This window comes from Syngnathus scovelli, chromosome 19 (genome assembly GCF_024217435.2).
Source record: "Syngnathus scovelli strain Florida chromosome 19, RoL_Ssco_1.2, whole genome shotgun sequence".
Classification (NCBI taxonomy): domain Eukaryota; kingdom Metazoa; phylum Chordata; class Actinopteri; order Syngnathiformes; family Syngnathidae; genus Syngnathus; species Syngnathus scovelli.
The window spans coordinates 7120389-7143265 of NC_090865.1; the positions used below are offsets into that span (position 1 = coordinate 7120389).

Consider the following 22877-nt stretch of genomic DNA (forward strand, 5'->3'; position numbering starts at 1 on the left):
CTTTGGCATGTGGAGAAATTGACAATAAAGCTGACTTTGACTTTTGACTTTGACTTTCCCTGAAGTGCTCATTCGTCGGGAAACAGCCACCGATCACCGAGTGTTTTTTGAAGACCAGCGAAGCAGCAAAAACCATATACCACAACCTGCTGTTCTTTAATATTGCCCTCCGTCTCTCTCTTGCTGAAGTGTGGATCATCTTCTGTGATTTTGTTCACCAAGTCATGTTTCACTTTCGTTTCCCTGTGGTTGCTGTCAAACTGCTGAATCTGAACACCGTCAACATACGCCACCTCCAAGTACTCTGGTAGCTTTGCAACTTGAGAGCTGGTCAGGAAATAATTTAACGTGTGAATGACTGAAAGACAAACACAAAAGTGACACACAATATCTTGCTTTGTTTTTACACTAAGCAATCGTGCAATTCATATTTTCATTGATTCTGTCTGCAGTTGGAACATTGCAGCACTTGACATGTTGGAGTTCATGTTTATCCAAGTGCATTCTTTCGCTCAGTGAATTGACAATTGTTTGTTTTCTGCTGGTTGTCGATAAATATGTTAGATTCCAGCAGGATGCCCCTCATCAGCGATTTAAATCCACTTATGAAAGAAATATAATGACATAACCTTTGCCATTCTCTTTAATTTGCCCCCAAAAACTTTTCCAATAATGTAATTGATCATATATTGTCTTTTCAGGTGGCTATACAGTGTTTTTTTTCTGAAAGATTAGATACAACTTTATTGCCGTTACCGTGAAAAGTTAATCATTAATTGCAAAGACCCTACTGTCGAACATTTCATTACTGTACATTAGCTTTACCATAATTAATCAAATGGATATTCATGCTGGTATGCATTACCTTGATTTGTCTCACTATGAGAAAACGAAAGCTCAGGTGAAAGAATTTTCCGCTCATGAAATGTTGACGCAGCAGACGTGAAGAAAATTTAACCAAAAATAAATAAACAAATGCGTCAGTTCAAAATCAAGAGCGTCAATCTTGAGGATAATGAACCGAGTTGTAAGCAAAGTACAATTTACCAGGCGCCACGCTGTATATTTGCACGGACGCAACAAAGAATACAAGTAAATTCATTGCAAGCATCAAGTTTGTCTGTGATTTTGGTCAAGCGGGTTATTTGGTCAAGTTGCCCCAAGTTACCAATCAGAAAACCGCAGAGGCAGTCTTAAACCAATCAATGTTTGAATAAAAAAAAAAAAATACATTTAAACCAATTGGAGTTCAGTCTGGTGATGACACTGGGTGTCATAAGTGTGTTAATAAAACGTGTCGTGGAACAACGCCGACTCCTGGTAGCGGTGCGTAACTAAGACGTAAACTCGAGTTTGGCGTTTTCTGAAATCACGTGACCCTCATTTACTGTTATCATTGCAAATACGTATGTGTAAACCACGCTTGTTTGCCAAATGTACGATAGCTCGCCGCCATATTGGAATGTGGAATAGCGGAGTGCTGGGTGAATTCTAAATCGTTTAATCTAGGCATGTCCAAAATCCGGCCCGCGGGCCAAATCCGGCCCCCGATCACATTTCATATGGCCCGCAGCTTCGGTCTTATCATGTATTATTTATGGACCGCCTGCACTGTCAAACTGAATATAAAAAATAAAAATAAAAAAATAAAAATGAAACTTGGACCTGTAATTCCTCCTATTACCAAAGGGCAGCAGCACCACCCCTCGCCGCTCATTTCTGCCATGGCGACTGCAAAGAAAACGAGGACAGTTGACATTGAGGGCCGTCGCTTTCAAGTGAAATGGGAATTACAATACTTCTTCGCTGAAAATCAAGGCAATTGTGTATGTCCAATTTCTAAAGAGGATTTCAACCTAAAGAGACACTAGTAGACTAAACATGCTGACACATACGACAAGCTAACAGGGAGTAACCGCGCTGATAAAGTGGAGCAGCTCCAAGCCGAAATGGCATCACAACAGCGATTCTTCACGTGGGGCTTTGAGTTAAAATTCAATAAAAATTAAATATTACTTAATATTAAATATTACGAAGTGGCCATGTTAATACTGTTGATGTTGTAAACCTGTAGACATGACACAAACTATTACTTTCTGAAAGATATTGTAAATGACAAGAGCAAAACTCACTTGTTCTAAGTTTTAATAATAACAGACAAATTTGCATTACTTATAACTCCTGCTGAAAATGTTCATGAGCAAAAATAATTTTAAACTCATGTAAATGTAAGGTATTTCAAACAGTTTGTTCAATTTTATCTGACTCTTGAGATATGAATGAAAGGCAGAATTTGTGTTTTTAGAGTTGTTCACGTCTGCCTGAATGGCTTATATTTGGTTATTTTGTCATTTTGAAAAATAAAGACTATTGTGACAATGCTTATTTGTTTACTAACTGTGTGTATCTGCATGAAATTTTTGTAGTTAAAAAATGTCTGAAAAAACTATTGGCCCCCGGGCCCCTTCACTTTATTAAATCTGGCCCTCCTTGCAAATAGTTTGGACACCCCTGGTTTAATCCTAACAGCAGCCCTAAAACTAAGTCAAATCTTGAGAATAAGCAGCCCTCTCCCATTTTAAAACTTTTGACCTCAATCTCCCTCCATAGATCTGATTCTCTAATTTCATCACTGTTACTATTTCTATTCTCTTTTCTGAATTAGTTTCACTCAAATCGCCCCTTTTTGAAATAAAAACGTAGAGAACACGACCTTATGTAAAAATAAAAACATTTTTATAAATCTAAAATGGAAAATAAAAATAATAAGTTGGTGTCAAATGTTCAATTCATTTAAACTTATCTACAATGTATGTAGTTTTTAATTCATGTAATGTTGTGTTGTGGTTATGCATTTTAAATATTTTGAAGACATATCTAAATTGGAAAATAAAACAATAAATACAAAGTTAGGGGCAAACATTTGCACAGTCCAACAGCAACAATAAAATGACATATTGTTTAGTACCACCAATGTAACATTTTGACATCTGACATTCTTTATAAACTATTTGCTCGGTATTTAGTAGTTTTGGTTAGTGTGTGCATCCTTATGCATCAGCACTTCTATCCATCCATCCATCCATCCATCCATCCATCCATCCATCCATCCATCCATCCATCCATCCATCCATCCATCCATCCATCCATCCATCTTCTTCCGCTTATCCGGCGTCGTGTCGCGGGGGCAGCAGCTTCAGGAGGGACTCCCAGACTTCCCTCTCCCCAGCCACTTCATCCAGCTCATCCCGGGGGACCCCAAGGCGTTCCCAGGCCAGCTGAGAGACATAGTCTCTCCAGCGCGTCCTGGGTCGTCCCCAGGGTCTCCTACCAGTGGGACATGCCTGGAACACCTCCCCAGGGAGGCGTCCAGGAGGCATCCGGATGAGATGCCCGAGCCACCTCATCTGGCTCCTCTCAACGCGGAGGAGTAGCGACTCTACTCCGAGTCTCTCCCGGATGACCGAGCTTCTCACCCTATTTCTAAGGGAGAGCCCGGACATCCTGCGGAGAAAACTCATTTTGGCCGCTTGTATCCGGGATCTCATTCTTTCGGTCACGACCCATAGATCGTGACCATAGGTAAGGGTAGGAGCATAAACCGACCGGTAAATTGAGAGCTTTGCCTTTTGGCTCAGCTCTCTCTTTACCACAACGGACCGGTACAGAGTCCGCATTACTGCCGACGCTGCACCAATCCGCCTGTCGATCTCGCGCTCCATCCTCCCCTCACTTGTGAACAAGACCCCAAGATACTTAAACTCCTCCACTTGGGGCAGGATCTCATCCCCGATCCGGAGAGGGCATTCCACCCTTTTCCGATCGAGGACCATGGACTCGGATTTGGGGGTGCTGACCCTCATCCCGACCGCTTCACACTCGGCTGCGAACCGCTGAGAGCTGGAGATCACGGCCTGAAGAAGCCAACAGCACTACGTCGTCTGCAAAAAACAGAGACGCGATGCTGAGGTCCCCAAACCGGACCCCCTCAACGCTTCGTCTGCGTCTAGAAATTCTGTCCATAAAAGTTATGAACAGAATCGGTGACAAATCGGTGACACGGAGGGGTCAGCACTTCTACTTGTAATTTTAATGCCCACCATCTTTTCTCTTTTGTAGTAGACTTATGGTGACAAACACTCGGAACAATCATAGGCTTCATAGGATTTCCAGAGGTCTGCGTTGCGTCGATACACCGTGAGCTCATCAAAAAAGACCCAATGCTGCTACCTGCTGGCCTTATTTTTTTTTTTTACACAAATACACTTTCCCAGAAAAATGACTGAGCCAAAGTTGGCCACCAAACAAACTCTCTTTTTTTCAGGTTCAACTCAGATTCAAATCTTTTTCTTTTTTTTCCAGGTTCAAATAATTTTTGGGAGTTGCCCAATTTGACCCGACTCTGGCGTGGTACTAGATGAGCGGGGCGCGCGATCACGACTGACAGCTGAATAAGAACGCTGGGAACCACCCCGAGAGACAGCGCCTTAAGGGAGCACAGAAACTAAAACAAATGAAACTCAACACTTACATACGCCATATTCATGACATTGGCAACTTTAGATTTAATGCCCGAGACAAACTTATATTTTAAACGTATTATATTTTAAGTTAAAGTTAAAAGTTAAAGTCCCAGTGATCGTCACACACACATCTGGGTGTGGTGAAATTTGTCCTCTGCATTTAACCCATCCCCATGTGATTTTTGAGCCATCCCCTGGGGGAGAGGGGAGCAGTGAGCAGCAGCGGTGCCGCGCTCGGGAATCATTTGTTGATCTAACGACCCAATTCCAACCCTTAATGCTGAGTGCCAAGCAGGGAGGCAATGAGTCCCATTTTTATAGTCTTTGGTACGACCCGGCCAGGGTTTGAACCCACGACCTTCCAGTCTCAGGGCGGACACTCTCCCACCACTGAGCTGGTAAAGCGTGTGCTTCAAACATTCACCATGAGAGGGCGACAGAGCAATACAAGACATCCGCCCACCATCCATTTACATGGTTACGCAGCCAATTGTATTAGGTGTTTGTGTATTTTTGCCTCGCAGAGAACTCTAGGCTGCCTGATCCCAGAACCCCCTATAATTCGGCCCTGATTGCACAACTTTCCTGAAAAACAAGATTAATTCAACTCTGACAGTTGGTTAAGAGAGTTGTTTCTTCCTGTACATTTCTTCCCCAAACTATGAAGCATAAAGTGGCTCGGGGGGAGAAATGCAGTTTTCCTCCATCGCATAAACTTGAATTAGATTTAATTCGATATGACGCCTACTCAAGGAAAATCCCGCAAAATGCAACGTAAGTTCAAGTAGAGGTGCGCAATAGAAATAAATACGAATAAACTCAGTGTCGTGAAATGACTAGATGAATAATGGACAGGGGCAAGTGAAGTGCGATATGCACGAGATTAAAATTCAATGTGGGGGGGGGCTATTTTTAAAAATCTTTCGCCTGTGTGTGTGTGTGCATGCGTGTGTGTGTGTGCGTGTGTGCGCGCATGGATTCGGCGAACCCGCACGGTTGCTAGGCGACCACGAAATAATTTTCGTGACGTAGTAGATGGTGCGTTTCACACACCTGACCTGGAAGCAGTAGGGGGCGGCTTTATGAAAAGGCGCGCACCCGCCCCTCCAACAATCAAAAGTGCATCACACCCAGCCCCTCCAGGACTTGAACGTGAATTGTGCGCTCGGCAAACCCGACTCGACAAAAGCGGAGGCCGGTCCGCTCCGACTCAGGTGTGTAGCCGCCCCTCTCTAAGAAAAAGCGGAAGAGCTCCACTTCCGCTGCGGGTACCCGCTCGAGCTGCAGGGGGCAATCCTATTCCGCGGAACCCCCACTCCCCCCAATCCTCCCCCTCCTGCCAACCCCCTCCTCCAGCCAGACTCGCGGTTCCAGGCGGCGTCTACATACGGAACATCCTGCCTTCTTAGCGGCGAGGGGGGAGGAGGAGACAGCCAGTGAGTGAGCGAGCTCGAGAGAGAGAAAGAGAGCCGGAGGGAGGCGAGACGAGCCAGTAAATCTATCAGGAGCGAGCAGAGAGGCGGCCTGCAACCCGAGAAGAGGAGGGGGACCTTCTTCTTCTTGGTCTGGCTTTTTTATTTTGCGTGTGGATTTTAAAACACAAGCCGGCGGCGCGCTCTGAAAGTTGGACCCCAGACGATTTGGACGAGCCCCCACCCCCACCCCCCTTGAAGGAGGCAGCGGCGGCTACCACCAACCGGAAGGCTGTGGCCGCGTACCCCTCAAGCGAGCATGAGGCTGCTGCCTGGGTTGCTGCTGCTGGCGCTGGCCGCTGCGCCTCGGGTTCACGTCGCCGCGGTAAGTCCAGCAATCTCCACACCTTCCTTCAATCCCACCTACCTACCTAACGCCACCATGTTGGATCCTTTGCGTGCACGCGCACGTCCCCATCCACTTAAAGACGCGTGTGCGCATGCGTTATTAATGAGAGTGAGTGATGATCTCAAGGAGGAAATCCTGCACTCGAACAACATGTCAGACCTTTTTCGGGCCCCGGTAACACACCCATACCTCCACTTCACGCGCCTTAGTCTTTGTGTCCTGTATGTAAAGCGTAAATTCGCGTGTGCGCGTACGTGCCCGAGTGAGTAATTAGTGGGTCATCTCTAATTGATCTTGATTACCGGCTCTGCGGTTTGTGGCGTCTGTCACCGGCTTCGCAGCTCGGCGTTAATTCGGCAGAAAGGGGGTGGGTAGTTTGGTGGGTGGGGTAGCCGGCACATTTTATTACAAGCGTGGAAGTGGATGGATGATGTCATCGGGACCCCGACATCTCTTCCTCGCCCCCTCCCGGAAAAACGGGACCACCGTCATAACACGCCCACGTCTTCCGTTGCCGATGGAGCCATGTTTATTTGAGGGGTACGTAGGAGGAGAAACACGCGGCGCAAAGACAGAATTGTGCAGAGCAAGGCAGGCAAAGGGTAAAAATAAGCGAAATTTGAATGGAGTTTTGTTTGTGACGTCACGGGCAGCTACAGAAGTGGATATACCTCATTGATGGACTGAAATGAGACCACTCACAAGGATCATCTCCTGGTCCAGGCCACAGCTCTTAAAGGCACGCAAATCCCAACAGTAAAACGGTCCATGAGAACAAATGACAAAGCCAATGATGTCATGACCCTTCCCTGCCAAAAGCCAAAGTAAAAGCATGAATATTTTGACACTTTGTGACTTTTCAATACTGTCATCACAACTTTACAGTGGCAGTTAGGACATGACGTTATTTAAATCTGAGGCAGCAGACAGTGTAATCTCAAGGGATTTTTTTTGTGTCTTTTTTTAAAAGTGCTAAAAGGTTTTGACGCGGCTCTTCAACAGTCACTCATACACCCGTCAGGATTATTTCTGGGTCAGTCGGTTAGCGTAGCAAAGAGCGCAATGGCCTGCACTTGAACTAATCAGCCGACCGGAGACAGGTGCGGATGTCCAAGCGTGTATGTCAGTAGAAGTCGTGCGTGTGCTTATGTGTGTGCATGTGATGTATTTTTGGCTATTTCCTGTTATCGCAACTTGTGCTACGTTGTCCGTGCGGCTGTGTTTTGCAAGATTTTCCCACAGACATCTGTTGTGTCCCAAGGATGCCTGTCCATGCGTGTGCATGCTCACGTCTCCGTTTGTGTGTCCTTCATGAGAGACTCGATTGTCCATCTGTCAGCGTGTGGGCCTTGTGGAAAAAAGTCGGGACTCTCTCGATGCCAACAACTTGTCCTGGCCGGCTCCTCTGAGGCGTCGTGTCCCTCCGTCCGTGGCGATGAAACTGCACGCCCCCGCCTGACCCCCCCCTTCTCCGTGTTAGCAGACAAAGCCCCCCATAGTGCGGGTACGAAAGCAAGAAGGGGCGGCAAAGATCGCAAGCAGCTTGAGCGAGGCGAGATGGAGGCCGGGTGTGGAATGCGGGAGGCAATTTGACGCAGGAAGCCGGGCCGGCGGGCAAGGGTGGGGGGGTCGGCAGAGTACACACACACAGGTAGAAAAGACCCCCGAAGGTGGGGCTCCAAAGGTATTTCAGGTGTGTGTGTGAAGGTGGGTGTGGGGGCGGAGGAAATGAAAGAGATCACAGTTCATATCCGGGCCTCTCGACGGCCTGAGGTCAGCAAGGGTGAAGAAAGACCCCCCCCACACACACACACACACACACACACACACACACACACACACACACACACACACGCGCGCGCGCACACTAACACTCAAGTCATTTTGTCTCGTGAGAATATTTTGTTCAGAGGGAAATTCCCATTCATCATCAAAGCTGACATTAGTCAGTATTCCCATACCGTCTTGGCGGCCATTTTGCTAATGGTTTTCCTTCAGCTTGTTTGTTAGCAGCTCTGGGAGTGTTTGGAATGTTGTTGTTGGCAACCAACCAGTGCGGGCACGCTTGCGCCGACGTTGTCACGCACATCAAAGTCAGTCATTACCTTATTATTTTGTACACATGGCCATATAGCATGCCGTCTTTAATACTCGCCGTGAGTCACACGGGCAGACCGTTGAACTCTGGAGTTGCTGTTTTTTTTACCTTTCATTTAGGCTGCTCAAATCGAGCCGAGAAATGCCGCTTGTGCAGATACTAAACACACACACACGTCTCCCCTGCAGTAATTGGGAAGTGCAACACACACGCACAGACACACACATATTCTCCGGAGAGGGGCTGAGATGAAAATGGAGGCAGCGGAAGGGAGGAGGGGGAGTGGAAAAAGGGAAAGAGTGAGATAATGAGGGGAGTGGAAGGAAGGATGGAATTAAGTCAACGGCAAGCATGGAGACGAGAGGGCGTGCTTCCCCCAAATGCTCCCACGAAAACAAGTAGAGGATGCAAAAATTGGTGGGTGAGGGTGTCGGTGGGGGGGACGAAGCGGCTTCCACCGCTTGTTCCTGGGGGACAAGCGAGGGCGCGAGCCGGCGGTACCTGCTCGCCGTCACTATGGCAACCACCTCTGTCACGGCACTTGCGCTCCAATTCTCTGCGCTCCGGATGGCCCCGCTTTGCCGTTTATTAAAAAAATAATAAAAACTTCACACAACAAATCACCCCAACATAGGCCCCATCGATTAAATGCAACTTTTAGGTGGTTATCTGCGACTTGAGCTACGCATTTGCCACCAAATATCTTTTAAAATTTCCCAATTGCGGAACTCAGAAAGGCTTCTTTTGTGTTGGAGACGTCATGCGTGTGTTGCACCGGGCTCAAGGGAATTTTTCTTGAGATGCTACACTGTTTATTTCGTGTGTGTGTGTGTGTGTGCGTGTGTGTGTGTGTGTGTGCGTGTGCGTGTGCGTGTGCGTGTGCGTGTGTGTGTGTGTGTGTGTGTGCGCGTGTGTGTGTGTGTGTGTGTGTGTGTGTGTGTGTGTGTGTGTGTCTTTTCGGTCACCAGGTTACACAACACACACAGGAATTTGAGTGTGTACTTTCTCAGTGGCGCTTTTATCCAGATGCGTGTGTTTGTTTGCCAGGAAATGCGCACACAGACAAGGCGGCGTGCGTGCGTGTGTGTGTCTGTGTGTGTGTGTGTGTGTGTGTGTGTGTGTGTGTGTGTGTGTGTGTGTGTGTGTGTGTGTGTGTGTGTGTGTGTGTCTGTATGCGCATGACATGTGACAATGTGTGTGTGTGTGTGCGTGTGTGTTTGCGCGCGCATGACATGTGACTGCATGTGCGTTTGAATTATTCAGCAGACGGAGGAGTGAACCAGGTCACAAGCTCATTGCGGAAACGTCTCCCCTGCATCTGTCTTTTTCTTTCCATCTATCTGTCCTTCCGTCCTTCCATCCATCCATCCGTCCGTCCATCCATCCATCCATCCATCCATCCATCCATCCATCCATCCATCCATCCATCCGTCCTCCTTTTGCATCCATGCATTCTTCCTCCCCCCTTTTTCCTAAACAGGAAGTTGGCAACGGCAGGCTTGTTACTCACGTCCTCTCCATTACTGGCCGGCCATGAGCATTGATCCAATTAAACGTAGGCGTTGACGCACGAGCCATCCTCTGTGTGTGTGCGTGTGTGTGTGTCTGTGCGTGCGCGCACGCGTGTGTATGTGTATATGCGTCCGTGACCTTTGACCCCGGACGCTTAAAAAGCCTTTTCAAAGGCATCCGCGGTGTGAACAAGGTAATGAGCTGCCTGAGTTTGCCGATGTTTGTCGATGCTTGCAGCATGTTGTCTTTCCCAACACACACACACACACACACCACCAACACACACACTCACACACAGACCTGCCAGAGCAGCAGGTGATTCATTCCCTAATCTTTCATTCCAACAGTTGTGGCTTAGCTGTAATCTGAAGCCCGCAGAGATGTTGACTGACACTGGGCGAGCATGCTTGTGCTCCTGCATATTGTTCAAGTCGCCGCCGTGTTTGTGTGAGAGCGCGAGTGTGTGTGAGAGCAAAAGTGAGTGTATGTGACTGAGAGCATCAGATTGACAGTTCAGTCAAGAGGCGAGCATGACGGCCGCTGTCAGGAGGAAGCGTGGCAACGGCGGCGTTCGCTACCGTCAATGACACGCCGGCAGGGGTGTGTGTGTGTGTGTGTGTGTGTGTGGGGGGGGGGGGGGGGGGGGGGGATCGTTGATTTCAAAATCGGCACAAATTAATGAGCGTCATTAACAAATGGCAATTGTCGGGGACGATTATTTGCATGGCTTGTCTTCATGATTGCGTTGTCACAGCTGCTTGGAGAAGCCAAATGACTCCTTTTGTTGTGGTTTAGCCACGTTAGCTTTGCTGGCACAGTCCGGATTTGCTCAGTTTCTCTTCTGGCCGTCAAAGCAGGTTCGCCGATGGAATCGGTCGGCCGGGTTTCCCGCGGAAGCGATTAGCCATCACGGCGGCTGCTCAAGGTGCGAGCCGTGCGATTAGATCCACGGCCGAGATGGATGAAAGAGTATTGAGGTCAGACGCAATCGTGGAGCCGAGCCGCGTGATAGGAGGACGAGCTTGCGGCGTGAGATGGAAAGATTTGTACACCCGCCGGCGAAGATGACAAACTTTGGCTTTGTCCTTGTCAGCTCGCTTTGTTTGTCTTTGTCCTCGTCTCGGTCTTCCTCGGCTTCTCATCTTCTGTTGTCTTCTTCTCTACCTTTGTCTTGTGTGTTGCGACAAGCTGACGCATTTTCTCTGCGTGTCGAAAGAAAAGGTAGCCTGGCGCCACGCAATTTGTTTTAGCCAATTGAAGAAAGTCAAAGCTGGAAAAGGCACAAACGTGTCTCACAAGGAACATGCTGAAAGTCGGTGTCGGCCTGTGGGCCCTGGTTGCTCCTTTTTCCCCCCCAGCCTCTTTCTTGTCTTCTTCTTCATCCTGCTTCATCCTCTCCCCGCAAAGGCGCATGACAGTCATGAGCCTAATTACACAATCTGTAATTACACCAGCGCTAGCACTTGGCGAGCACGAGCGCGCGCGCAGGCCGCCTTGTGACTCACACGCCGACTCAACGCCATTCAGCTTCCTCCTTCACATTTTCGATTGGGAGAATGCATCGATTAACCTGCCCCGGACTGCCTCAGGCACCTCCCTCTCCCTCTCCCCAGCAACACAAAGGCACGAAGGCTTTGTAGGGGGAGCAGACACATTTTTGAGCCCCCTTTGAAAAGTTCCTTAGAAACGGGAGAAAAGTTGCGGCCACAGGCGCCACGCCCTCCCGCTGCTCCTGGCAGCAAGCACACCATTCAGCCAACACGCACACGCACACACACGTACAGGCATAAATCTGCCTTGGGCTTTGCCAATGACCCACAAGCTGGCTAGCAGCAACGCTAACTGCAGCAATCCCACCTTTATACACACACACAAAGTGGCACTGCTAAGCACAAAACGGCACATGATGCAGTGCGCGAGCGCCGACCGTGTGGGAATCTCAAAGCGGCTGCACAAACACACAAACAAGCACGCTAACTCAATTCCAGCTAAGGAATGCCGAAGCTTCCGTTGAGTGTCTCATGCGCTTGTCTGCGCTCGAGTTGCATGTTTCATAAGGCCATCCATAATGGAAGATGAGGCCGTGCTGGGTGTGCCGCTGTCTCCAGATGAGGACAAGCCAGTTGGGGAGATTTTTATTTTTTTTACCGTTTTATTGTAAGGCCCTAGGTCATGTAAAAACATGCCGATACACCCGCACCCGATATTCTTAACTCTACTATTCCAGCCTCCGTGAACGTACGCTTGTGCACGTTATGACAGTGTGTGTGTGTGTGTGTGTGTGCGTGTGCGTGTGCGTGTGTGTGTGTGTGTGTGTGTGCGTGTGTGTGCGCGTGTGTGTGCGCGTGTGTGTGCGCGTGTGTGTGCGCGTGTGTGCGTGCGTGCGTGCGTGCGTGCGTGCGTGCGTGCGCTTAATCCCGTTGGATTGTCAGATTAGTGTAACAGCTGGCTGCTACGAGCATCTGCACGACCCCCAACAATCACAACTTCATGTCGGACCAGAGCACACCAGTGTGTCTATGAATGCGTGTGGTGTCCTCGCAGCTCGTCTCCGTTACGCGCTTCCCAGCCAGCTGACGTGCCTCTCGCCAGTCACGTGCCCCCCCCCCCAGATCCCCTCACTCCTCCCCTCGCCCCACCCAACCTAGTCTGCATGCGGCTTCATTATGCAGCTGCTTGCTCAAACATGCTATGAGCTAACACGCTAACATCCTTTAGGGCTGAACAGCGGATTGCGTTTTGGACCGTGAACATGTTCAAGGTGCCATGTTTGTGTAGTGTGTTACGGTTGGAGTTTATGCCAGCAGTATGGCTTTTTTGAAATGCAGATCAAAGCTGACGGCACGTTTTTTTTTTTTCAATTTGAACATTTGGGAGTGAAACAAGTCGCTCCTTGAAGTTAGTGTCAGCGTAACGGGCCTTTTCATTAACGGATGGAAGATAAGCCGTGTCAGGAAAGTTGACGCTTGTTTGATGACGTCATTTTCAAGGTGACTGCGTGCAGCTTCTCCCGCTCCCCGTTTCCAGATAATTTTGCAAGTCGTCTGAGCGGAACTTGGTTCTGCCGACTTTGATTGACAGGAAACGTGTTGCGTTCATTTTCTGGCTCACGCACATGAGCTTGTTTACAAACACTCAAGCGTGGAAAGCTGAAAACAAACACACAATGTATTAGTCTCCATCATGAATGCCGTGTCATGCCAGATAGATATATGGCCATATAGCCTCATTCCAGTCAGGTTCTCCAAAGGCATTTCTTAAAGCGCTAATGAGTGTAAAACTGCACAGCGGGTTCTCTCTTCCGATCTCACACTCACGAACCCCCCCCGCCGCCGCCGCTTCCACCGCCGGCTTCTAGCTCGCTCGCGTTTCCTTCACAGCTCGGAGTTTGGACAGCGAATCTAAATTTGCGAGCTGCAGTGAAAGTGCAAGTCTTCCACATGTGCACTTTAATGGGCTCCCACTCGCCACACAAAGTCGTCAGCAACGGAACAGAACCAAGATGGAGTTGCTGTCTCCATTTGGGGAGCTGTAGGTGTCCTTTACGTTAGCGGTGTGTTAGCGGCGCCATGTGTGCTAATCTCTGCTCAAGATGTTAACAAGGCCGTCACCCGCTAACCTACTCGTGCACTCGCAAGCGCTCTCGGGCCCGCCGCCGTCCAGTTAGCAAGCGGTGAGACACAGCGTGGAGATGGAGGCAGAGTGGAGGTCACCGCTGATTGGATCAGGGATTTACTGCAGGGGGGAAAAAAACGCAAGATGGGAGCTCTAGCGACAATTAACAGGCGGCGTTTTCTCGGGAGGCTCCGCCGGCCCTTCACAACGCGGGCGCTCGCGCGTTTTGTGAAGAAGAGCCGACGCAGCAGCCGACGTGAATCAGCAAGCTCTTTACGAGGCGTGGGTGGGCAGTCGTATTAGAAATGCGCCGTCTCAACTCCATGTGAACTTTTGATTAGTCGCTCGTTTCAGGGTCATCATAATTTTGTTCTCGGACCCCCCAAAAATGACACGTCGAGAGCTTTCCCAGACCGCCAAAAGGTTATGGGTTGTCAAAGCTGAGAACGTTATTTATTCTTGTTGCTCATGTGACAGTGTCATTAAGATGTGTGCTTTGACGCTTGCAGCATCTTTGAATGACAATCGAGCCTTTCACCTTGATTTTCATCACGTGTCCACGAGGGATGTGTTTGGAGACGCACACGAGGTGTCTCAGTTCCAAGAAAAATGCTCGTCAAATTCGACGCTATACAACACTTCTTGCGTAACACAAACAAACTGGCAATTGTCAGGCAGGCAGCTTTGCTTTGCTTGAGCGTTTTGGCTTTTTTTCCCGCTCAGAAGGTGAATCAAATGAGTCACGAGTGGGATGGCTGCCTTTTCGCCAAATGCCGTCGCCGCCGAGGTGTAAAATGTTTGTGTAAAAAGAGTGGTGGAGGTCGTGGCGCTCCAGATGGCTTTACCGACGCCTCGGCAGACGCACCTGTGCTTTGCCTGCTGCGCAAGCTGGGCCAGCCCAGGCTTCAACAAAAGCTTGCTCATTGCGTGTCAATAATGTCAAGTCATGCATCGTCATGCAGAAGTCATTTTGATGTGCCTAATAAAGTGTTTGTTTTTTTTTTTTTGTTTCAATTGACCTTGGGGAAAAAGTGCCTTTCAGATGGCAAGGCTTTCACGCAGGCTGGCCAGGCTGAAATCTTTTTTTTTGCGAGGGGTGGCGTCGGTAGCAAAATCGAGGGCAGCGCAGATGACGGCAACCCCCTGCCCCCCTCCCCCCACTGGGTTTTATCGGTGCGGTGTGAGAGAGCCAGTGGCGTCTCGTAGCGGTCGGTTAGCTATGCGGTGTGGGGCTGTTTATAGCTCGCCAAAATGCAGCGCTGCTTGGTCCCACTCAGCTCGATCACGTTGAGGAAAAAAAAGCCACACATATAGCCTCGCTGCACACACACACACACACACCCCACAATGAAAAGCTGTCATTAGAGCCAGTGTAACACTGTAATTAGATGCAGTGACGCATTGCTTTGTGGCACACTGTGAATTTACACCACAATATCAACTCATAAATTGAACATGCTGGGACACAGTGTGATGACATCGTGCTTTTAAGCGGGTGTGTGTAAGGGGGCGGATGGGGCGTGGGGGCATGCTCACGTTTAAACACAGTCTGGATCCAACTCTGAAAATAGACTGGAGAGACTCTCAGCCGCCATATGGCCTGGATTTAGATGTGTGTGTGTGTTAAATGTGTATTAAAAAAGGGGGCCCCAGGGGGGTGACTTCTGGACCTGCCTGGAAGGGGGAGGGGGGGTGCTCGCTCGGGTTAATTTTAGTGTGTATTTTTAAAGCCACGCTGAGTCCAGATGAAAGGAAAGTGGGGCAAGTATGGGGGATGCACTGTGTCTTGGGGGGGGGGGGGGGGCGGTAGCGTCAAGCAGATTCTGAGCTTGTTTTGATGTTATGCAACACCTTTTGCCTTGTGTGTGCAAGGGGGTTGTCTTTGTGTATGTGTGTGGTTTCCCCAGCATCTCACCCTCAAAAATGACGGGATTCTCTGTGGAAGGCAAAGGTTGCCCATAGCAACGGCTCTCATTGTCAAATCTTTGGATGGCACACACACACGAGGTAAAGGGGGGGGGGGGGGGATTAGGCAGGGCACCGGGTTAAAAATATAAAATCAGAAGTCTCTCACAGACTCACACCCACATGCACAAAGCGAGCGCACCTCTTCCGAAAAGGTGCACCAGGCCCAGACATGCTGGAGGGGAGGGCGGGGGCGCTCGAGTTTCCAGCGTCCATTATAGCTTTATTGGCTTTTAAAGGCATCGGGTTTCCTGTGTCCTGAACCGTTTTCATCTTTGCACAATTAGCATTACACAAGCTAGCCTCCACCCCCCTCCTCCAACCACCAGCAGCAGCAATCCCGCCCTCTACCCCAGGAAGAGATTTAGATTTGCTGGGAAGATAAAAAAAATGCGCTTTGGTCACATTCGATTGAGTTTTCTAGCACCTCCGGCTAAACGCAGCAGCGCCTCTTCTGTTTTTTTGCCACTTTTTCAGCTCATTAGCAGATAAATGATCAGGAAGGTTTGTGTGTAAAGAGGCCAATTCAAGTGACAACACTGCACAGCATCATCACCCCGCCTTGCTGTCAAGGCAGGTTGCGCAGTGATGTCGGGTTGCGTTGATGCTCTGCCGTCACCAAGCGGCAGCCATATTGCGACCGCCATCTTGCCTCCAATCACATTCTCTGCTTTTCTCTCACGCAGGGACAGACGTGGTCGTTGGTCGATGATGAAGGCTCGACGGCGGACGACTTTTTTGATGACGAGGACCTCTACTCGGGATCCGGCTCTGGATGTGAGTGTGTGTGTGCGTGTGTGTGTGTGTGTGTGTGTGTGTGTGTGTGTGTGTGTGTGTGTGTGTGTGTGTACATGTATGTACGTGTGTGTTTGTATGTTTTTGTGTGTGTTCGTGTGTGTGTGTCACTCTGCTGACCCACCACGCACCCACATTCACGCAAAGTTGACCTCTTCCCCGAGATCTTGTTTGCGCTAATCAGATTAAAGTCCACACAGATGAGGGCGTCACGCACCGACCTGGCCCGGACCAGCCCGGTGCGTGTTGTCTGGCGTGCTTCACAGTTAGCCGCTTAGTCCAAAGCGCATTGCTGTAATTGGGCCTGATGTTCTGGTCAGCACAAACGAGCAGACCACGCTGGCCGCCAACCAACCGAAATTTAAATTTGGATCTGATCCAGATTGCATTTGGAAACAATGTAAACAACAGCCGTGTGAAAATTACTTCATGCATGCACTCTGTTTTGTGTTTTTAAGTCCCTGCTGGAAGTTTGCACTCTTGTTCTTTTTCTAGCGTTCCGTCATCTTTGAAATTTGACTTTGCACAATGATGACAAAAAAGCTTGACGGGCATAATCGGCTTAGCCGTTTTGTGGCGTCTTGTTGGAGCACCAACCAACGGAAACACACTCGACTCGATGCAGGTAATGAGAGCCCAAACCGCTGGCTGGAAAATTGCTGGAAGTCCACCGACGTTGATACGGATCAGTCGGCGGCGGCGGCGGCTCGTCTCGCTTTTGGACAGGGGCTCCATTGTGGGACGCCGTTTTGTAATATCCTCTCCTGCCCACATGTCTTTGAGAGCCCACATTCAATTTGCTCCTCTTTCAAGCGCTGTTCAAACGCAATGAAAGCTACGCCGGGAAAATGAATCTCCTCTCCGCACTTGTTTCATCGTCACACTTGTGCTTCACGCTGCAGTCATCGTGGGAAACTGCCAGAGTGGATTAGAACAAAGCTGCGGACAGTTTAGTTTCTCCTCACAACTGGGGTTGGAAATGAGCAAAACGCTGGCCTCGACAAAAAGTTGCATTCAAATCTTCCGCTCTCTGTTTGTTCCAGTTCCCGACATCAGCGTGAGGCCGACGTCCGTGTTGCTATCTTCCACCACGGAGGATCCTGTTCCCCAGTCCACCACTCAGGCCACAAGCCCTGCCCCCTCAGCCGCACCCGCGGCTGAGCCCAGCGCCGACCCCACCGTCACCGCTACGACTGGCGTCCCTACGACCGGCGCTCCCACCACCATCATCGCCACTTCTTCCGCCGCCTCCACCGTCCTGCCGACCGAAGCGGACGGTGAGAGCGGCGCCTTCTGGGAACTGGAGTTGGAGAAGGAGAAGCAGCTGGAGAGGGAGCGCGAGCGGGAACGGGAGCGCGAGCGGGTTCGAGAGATGGAGCGCCAGCGGGAGCGGGAGAGAGAGCGAGAGCGTGAACGGGAACGAGAGCGCCAGCGGGAGCGGGAGAGAGAGCTGGAACGCATACGGGCCGCCGCTGCCGCCCAGACCACCGCCGCCCCTAAATCCTCAGCTCCCGTCGCCACGGTGACAACGCCCAAAGAAGAAGAAGAGGAGGACGTGTACCTGTCGCCGGAACCCACGTCAGACGTGGATGTCACCACAAAGGAGAACGTGCTGACCACGGAGGAGCCCACCGCCGCCGCCACCACCACCACCACCACCACCACTGCTGCCCCGCCCAGCAGCACCCTCAAGACCCGGTTCTCCTTCAGGCCCAAGGTCCCCGCGGCGACCACCACGCTGAGAACGCCCACCACGGTGAGAACGCCCACGGAGAGAAGCACGCGCCCACCGCAGCCGACAGCCAGCACACAGGTAAGACATTTCAAATAATTACCTCCAGAAAATTCTGGGTTGCGTGTTTTTTATTTTATGTGCAAGTTACAAGCAAGTTTTTTTCCATCCCCTCAGGATTCAGTTATTTTTGGTTCATTTATATAAATATAAAAATAATTTTTAGTGAGAATATTTCATGTCGTCCAAAATCATCCAGATGCAAAAATGTTTCTATTTATGGACAAAAAAAGAAACGTCACCCAAAAGCAAAAATAAAAATAAAAATTCCTTTGGGCGTCCGAGGAAGTTGAGCACATTCGGGCCTGGGCAGCTCCCGGAACACCTCAAATTTCTACTTGTATGTATTTCAGGATAGAGTTTCATGTCGACGCGCCTCTGTCATTACACAAATCCGCCAGCTGTGCGCGGTCGGCCTCCTGACCCAAAAGCGAGCATGCACACACACACACACACGCACACACACACGTGCGCACACACGCACACATAGTGGCACCTCAACAGCAGCAGCAGCCACGTTTCAAAAGTGACTTTGGTGGTTGCGATGGCATTCTCAACGCCACAACGGCTCTTCCTGCCCGAGATAACCACATGTGGTCACACGGGCAGCTGTGATGGAAAACGAAAGGCGTTTAGTCCGATCTGGAAAGGCGACAACATTCAAGCTGCCAGCAGCCCTCATCTTTTTCCCGGCCAATGCTCAATTGTGACCAGCGACTTTATTTCGGCAGGGCAACAACGAGCTGGCGGCCGTGGGGCCCAGCGGCGACTTTGAGATGAGCGAGGACCAGCGCAACGACCTGGGCCGCGGCTTGGTGCCAGAAGAACCCGATCTGGCGGGCAACACGGTGGACAGCGGCAGCTCGGCCGCGCAGCTCCCACAGAAGAACATCCTGGAAAGAAAGGAAGTCTTGATAGGTTGGTATCGGCGCGCTTTGAGCTCCTCGGCCACTTAGCAAATCGTGAGGAGAGCAGCAAAATGTCAGCCGTTTTGTGCCATTGAAATATTCACCAATAATCTTAAAATGGAATTGGATTGAACACATTTTTTATAAAGGATGCGTAATCAAATCCAATCTCAAGGACAATCCTCCCCGTTGTTGTTCACCGTGCGACCTGAAGTGAAACGTGGCTTACTAGCTCCCAGTTGCCACCTGGCTCGGTCCGCTTCCACCCCCCTGCCCTCCTCAATCCAAGTCCCCAAGAGGTTTTGTCGCCAGTCTGACCTCTCTGTCTCTTGCAGCCATTCTGATTGGTGGACTGCTGGCTGTGGTTTTTGCAGATTTCCTGGTCACTGGTAAAGAGCAGGAGGCAACAGACTTGACACTAGACTAGACTAGACTAGACTAGACTAGACTAGACTAGACTAGACTAGACTAGACTAGATTGTACAAGTGTCTTCTTGGCTTTGCTAGCAATACAAAGCATAGCAGTCCTCCCCTCTTGTGCTTGCAACATGATGAACCCAACATGTTGACAAACCTTCAAAACAAAAGAAGCTAAGGGCACAGTCTAAGGCAGGTATGGGCAAACTACGGCCCGCGGGGCACATCCGGCCCACGGGACCGTTTAATCCGGCCCGCCAACCCTAAATAAATTGTATTATTAAACTTTTTTTTTTTTTCGGTAATTTTGCCTGCATTGACTGCGTTTCCCCAGTAGATGAGGAACCACTCGCCTGCGCATTTACTACAGGAAGCCGTGTCAGAAAGCTCGGTGCACACTCACAAGTGCGTGTACGTACTCAGTAGTACGGAAATGGCGCACTCGCGCTCTATTTGTATCAGTGCCGAATTTAGAGCGTGGGCTGTGACGACAGCATTCTTGTAATTTGCGCGCCGAGCTTTCGGATACAGTTTTACGCTAAAGCCACCCACAAACCTTCCCCTGGAATCCTTCCATTAAAATGAGTCGCCCAAGGAAAAGCAAGGTGGACACTGAGTGCCGAGTGTTTAAAAAGAGTGGCCAATTTGGCTCGACGTACGCGACGTGACGTTCAGCCACATGAACATCAACATCAACCCGTCACAGATCTAGGTAAACGGACCAACACCTCGGATCTCTCCTAAGAATTGCCACAACAAATTTTACTCCAGACTATGACACACTAGCAAAAAAAGGGAGACAAACAACACTGTTCCCACTGAAAATGAAGGGGAGGCTTTCAAGTTTGTTGTAAAAAAATGCATTTTGAATATGATCTGTACAAATAGCAGGGATTGAAACTAGCGACCATTCTCATTTTCAAACAATGCAGGATGCTCAAGGACATTGATGCACCACCTGTTTGTGACTAATCTTAACCTGTAAAGTTCTTAAGGCTTACTTTAAGGAAGTGTTTCCCGTTTCCTCACCTCTGTTACCAGGTGTTTGTGAGTTAAAACTCTGCTCTGATTTTCAGATACCCCTCACCGTGTTGCCGTTTTGATTACTTTATTTAGATGTATGCTTTCACCGATTCTTCAAGATGATATATTTGGTCAGAATGTTTGCCGTTTGATGTGATCTCATAAGATAAACATCTTTCATTAATCTGACCTGCAGGCACTGAAGTGTTGGAGACTGTTATTCATAATAACAGTGTCGTATTTTATGAGAATCACTGATAGCAGATTTTTAGGGATTTTTTTTTTTTTAATGCTGTTAATAAATGCATTTGTTTTCAAAAAACATTTTTTGAATATCCACGCTTTACTACCTACTAAAGGCCAAAACCTTTTATGCTATGACCTTTACATGTCATTTATATTACTTCACACAAACACTACATCCATCTGCTCCTGGTTCGGACCCCCGGTCAAAATTTAGAACCCAATTCGGCCCGCAAGTCAAAAAGTTTGCCCACCCCTGGTCTAAGGGCTGGTGCACTGCATCGTGGCGGCCATCTTGGAACAAACGCTACCTACATGCTAAGCGGAGGCAAAAGCTTGCACACAACCTTTTTGGTTTCGCTGGCGCGGGTGAGGCGATCACATGCCATCAAGCGGAAGTGGTTGCCTCACTTTTGACCTAAAGATGTGAAGGCTAATTGTCCCAATACATTTGTCCATCCTCACTTCCTGTAGGTGTGACAGCCTTGTCTCCCAATACTTTTGTTTACTTTTACGCCCTGTCCAAATATTGATCAAATACACTCCCTCTGTGTGTGTGGCCAGCGGTCATCGTGGGCGGCGTGGTGGGCGCCCTGTTTGCCGCTTTCCTGGTCATGCTGCTGGTGTACCGCATGAAGAAGAAGGACGAGGGCAGCTACACGCTGGAGGAGCCCAAGCAGGCCACCGTCACCTACCAGAAACCCGACAAGCAGGAGGAGTTTTACGCGTAACGCAAACACGCCGCCGCCATGAGCACCACCGCGACGCCAAACCTCCTCCCCCTTCGAAACGCCCCACCCCCACCCCACCCGTCTCTCTCTCTCTCTCTCTCTCTCTTCCTTTCTTCTGCCAACCACGAGAGCGCCTTTTTTGCGGACTTGGAACTTTCTTTTCAATGAAAGTATGGAAAAAGAATGGGACTGGAAAAAAAAAACAAGAAAGCAAAAATATTCTTTAAAAAAAAAAAAAAAAGACAACCACGGTTTTTTTCAATGTTGTTCTTAATATTCTCTTGTTCTGTATGTGACGATGCGGATTATTTTGTAAGAAAAACATCAAAACTAAACACGTTTGTGTGTGACGGCGTCTAAAAACAAAATGGTACTCTTGAAGCCAAATGTGCGAGGAGATGAGAGAGGAGGAAGCTGGCTCCGAGACATCCCGTCCGGTCAAAAAGCAACCAGAATCTCGTCGTGTACAAAGACTCGCAACAGATGATAAGAATATGATGAGAATCGTTTGACCCGGATGCTTCAATTATGATCATGACAATAATAATAACAAAGCTGTATTGATAATATTACTGAAACAAGACCGTGTGTATTTAGCTGTTTCCAAAAAAGTTTATATGTAAATATCAGCGTTTTACTTTGATGCCATCACTAATCATCTGCATGATTTTTAATTTTTTTTTTTATTTATCTGTCATCACTTCAGATGAGCTGTGCTCTGGTCACACACACACACAAACACACACACACACACGGGGCTTCCATTTTTTTGTCAGCTTCTGGTCCAAATATTTGTGTTTATGTTAATTTACTAGCCCAATATTTGACTTGATTTCCAAATGTTTCATTTATCTCCTCATATTTTGTGTGCCAATTCTTTTGTCCATTGCAACTTCTTTTCCCAACCGTATGGTGACCTTGTCCAATTTTTGTGTCCCAATACTTGTGTTAATTTCCTACTTCCTGCCCCGACACACACACACGCACAAACACACACGCGCGTGTAATGCAATACTGTGGATGAATCACACTGTCGCGGCTCTCCATCGGCCCGTTTCTTCTCTTGGTTTTAGCCATCAGTTGCTTTTGCACCCGTGCCAACCTTTGCATGATTTTTATTTACCTGCAGAGGAGGAGGAGGAGCTGGGTCAGCTTTGGGTTTGGAAGGCGTGTCGGGGGTGGGTGCTTCTATCTAAGAGATTGTAACCACGCCAGTGTAGCTTCTTATACTCAGTACTGTAGATAAACAAAACATGCATGGGAGTCCAAACAATATTAGTGTTTGTGTATGAGAGGTGTTTGTTAACCTCATCCAGCTGTTCTCACGCTCTTCCACAGACAGGTGACACTTTGTTCACTGTCGTGCGTGCGCGCGCGCGAACAGTTCGTCTTCAAATGCGACGTGTGCGTGTGTGTGTGTGTCAGAAATTGTGA

General features: G+C 49.0%; 1 protein-coding gene across 1 annotated transcript; it reads left to right on the forward strand.

The window, feature by feature from the left end:
* Positions 1-5643: 5643 nt before the first annotated feature.
* Positions 5644-22353, forward strand: sdc3 (syndecan 3). Its single transcript, XM_049751840.2, has 5 exons — positions 5644-6320; positions 16221-16311; positions 17373-18142; positions 18853-19039; positions 21277-22353. The coding sequence occupies exons 1-5, from the start codon at positions 6255-6257 to the stop codon at positions 21441-21443; spliced, it is 1281 nt and encodes a 426-aa protein (XP_049607797.1). The 5' UTR covers positions 5644-6254; the 3' UTR covers positions 21444-22353.
* Positions 22354-22877: the final 524 nt, after the last annotated feature.

What these genes read in the sequence shown, in the direction of transcription:
- sdc3 (XM_049751840.2), top strand. Translation starts at nt 6,255, where the DNA reads ATGAGGCTGCTGCCTGGGTTGCTGCTGCTGGCGCTGGCCGCTGCGCCT. An exon ending in CTCGGGATCCGGCTCTGGAT is followed by an intron (nt 16,312 to 17,372) that starts GTGAGTGTGTGT and finishes TGTTTGTTCCAG; the next exon opens with TTCCCGACATCAGCGTGAGG. An exon ending in AAGAAAGGAAGTCTTGATAG is followed by an intron (nt 19,040 to 21,276) that starts GTTGGTATCGGC and finishes GTGTGTGGCCAG; the next exon opens with CGGTCATCGTGGGCGGCGTG.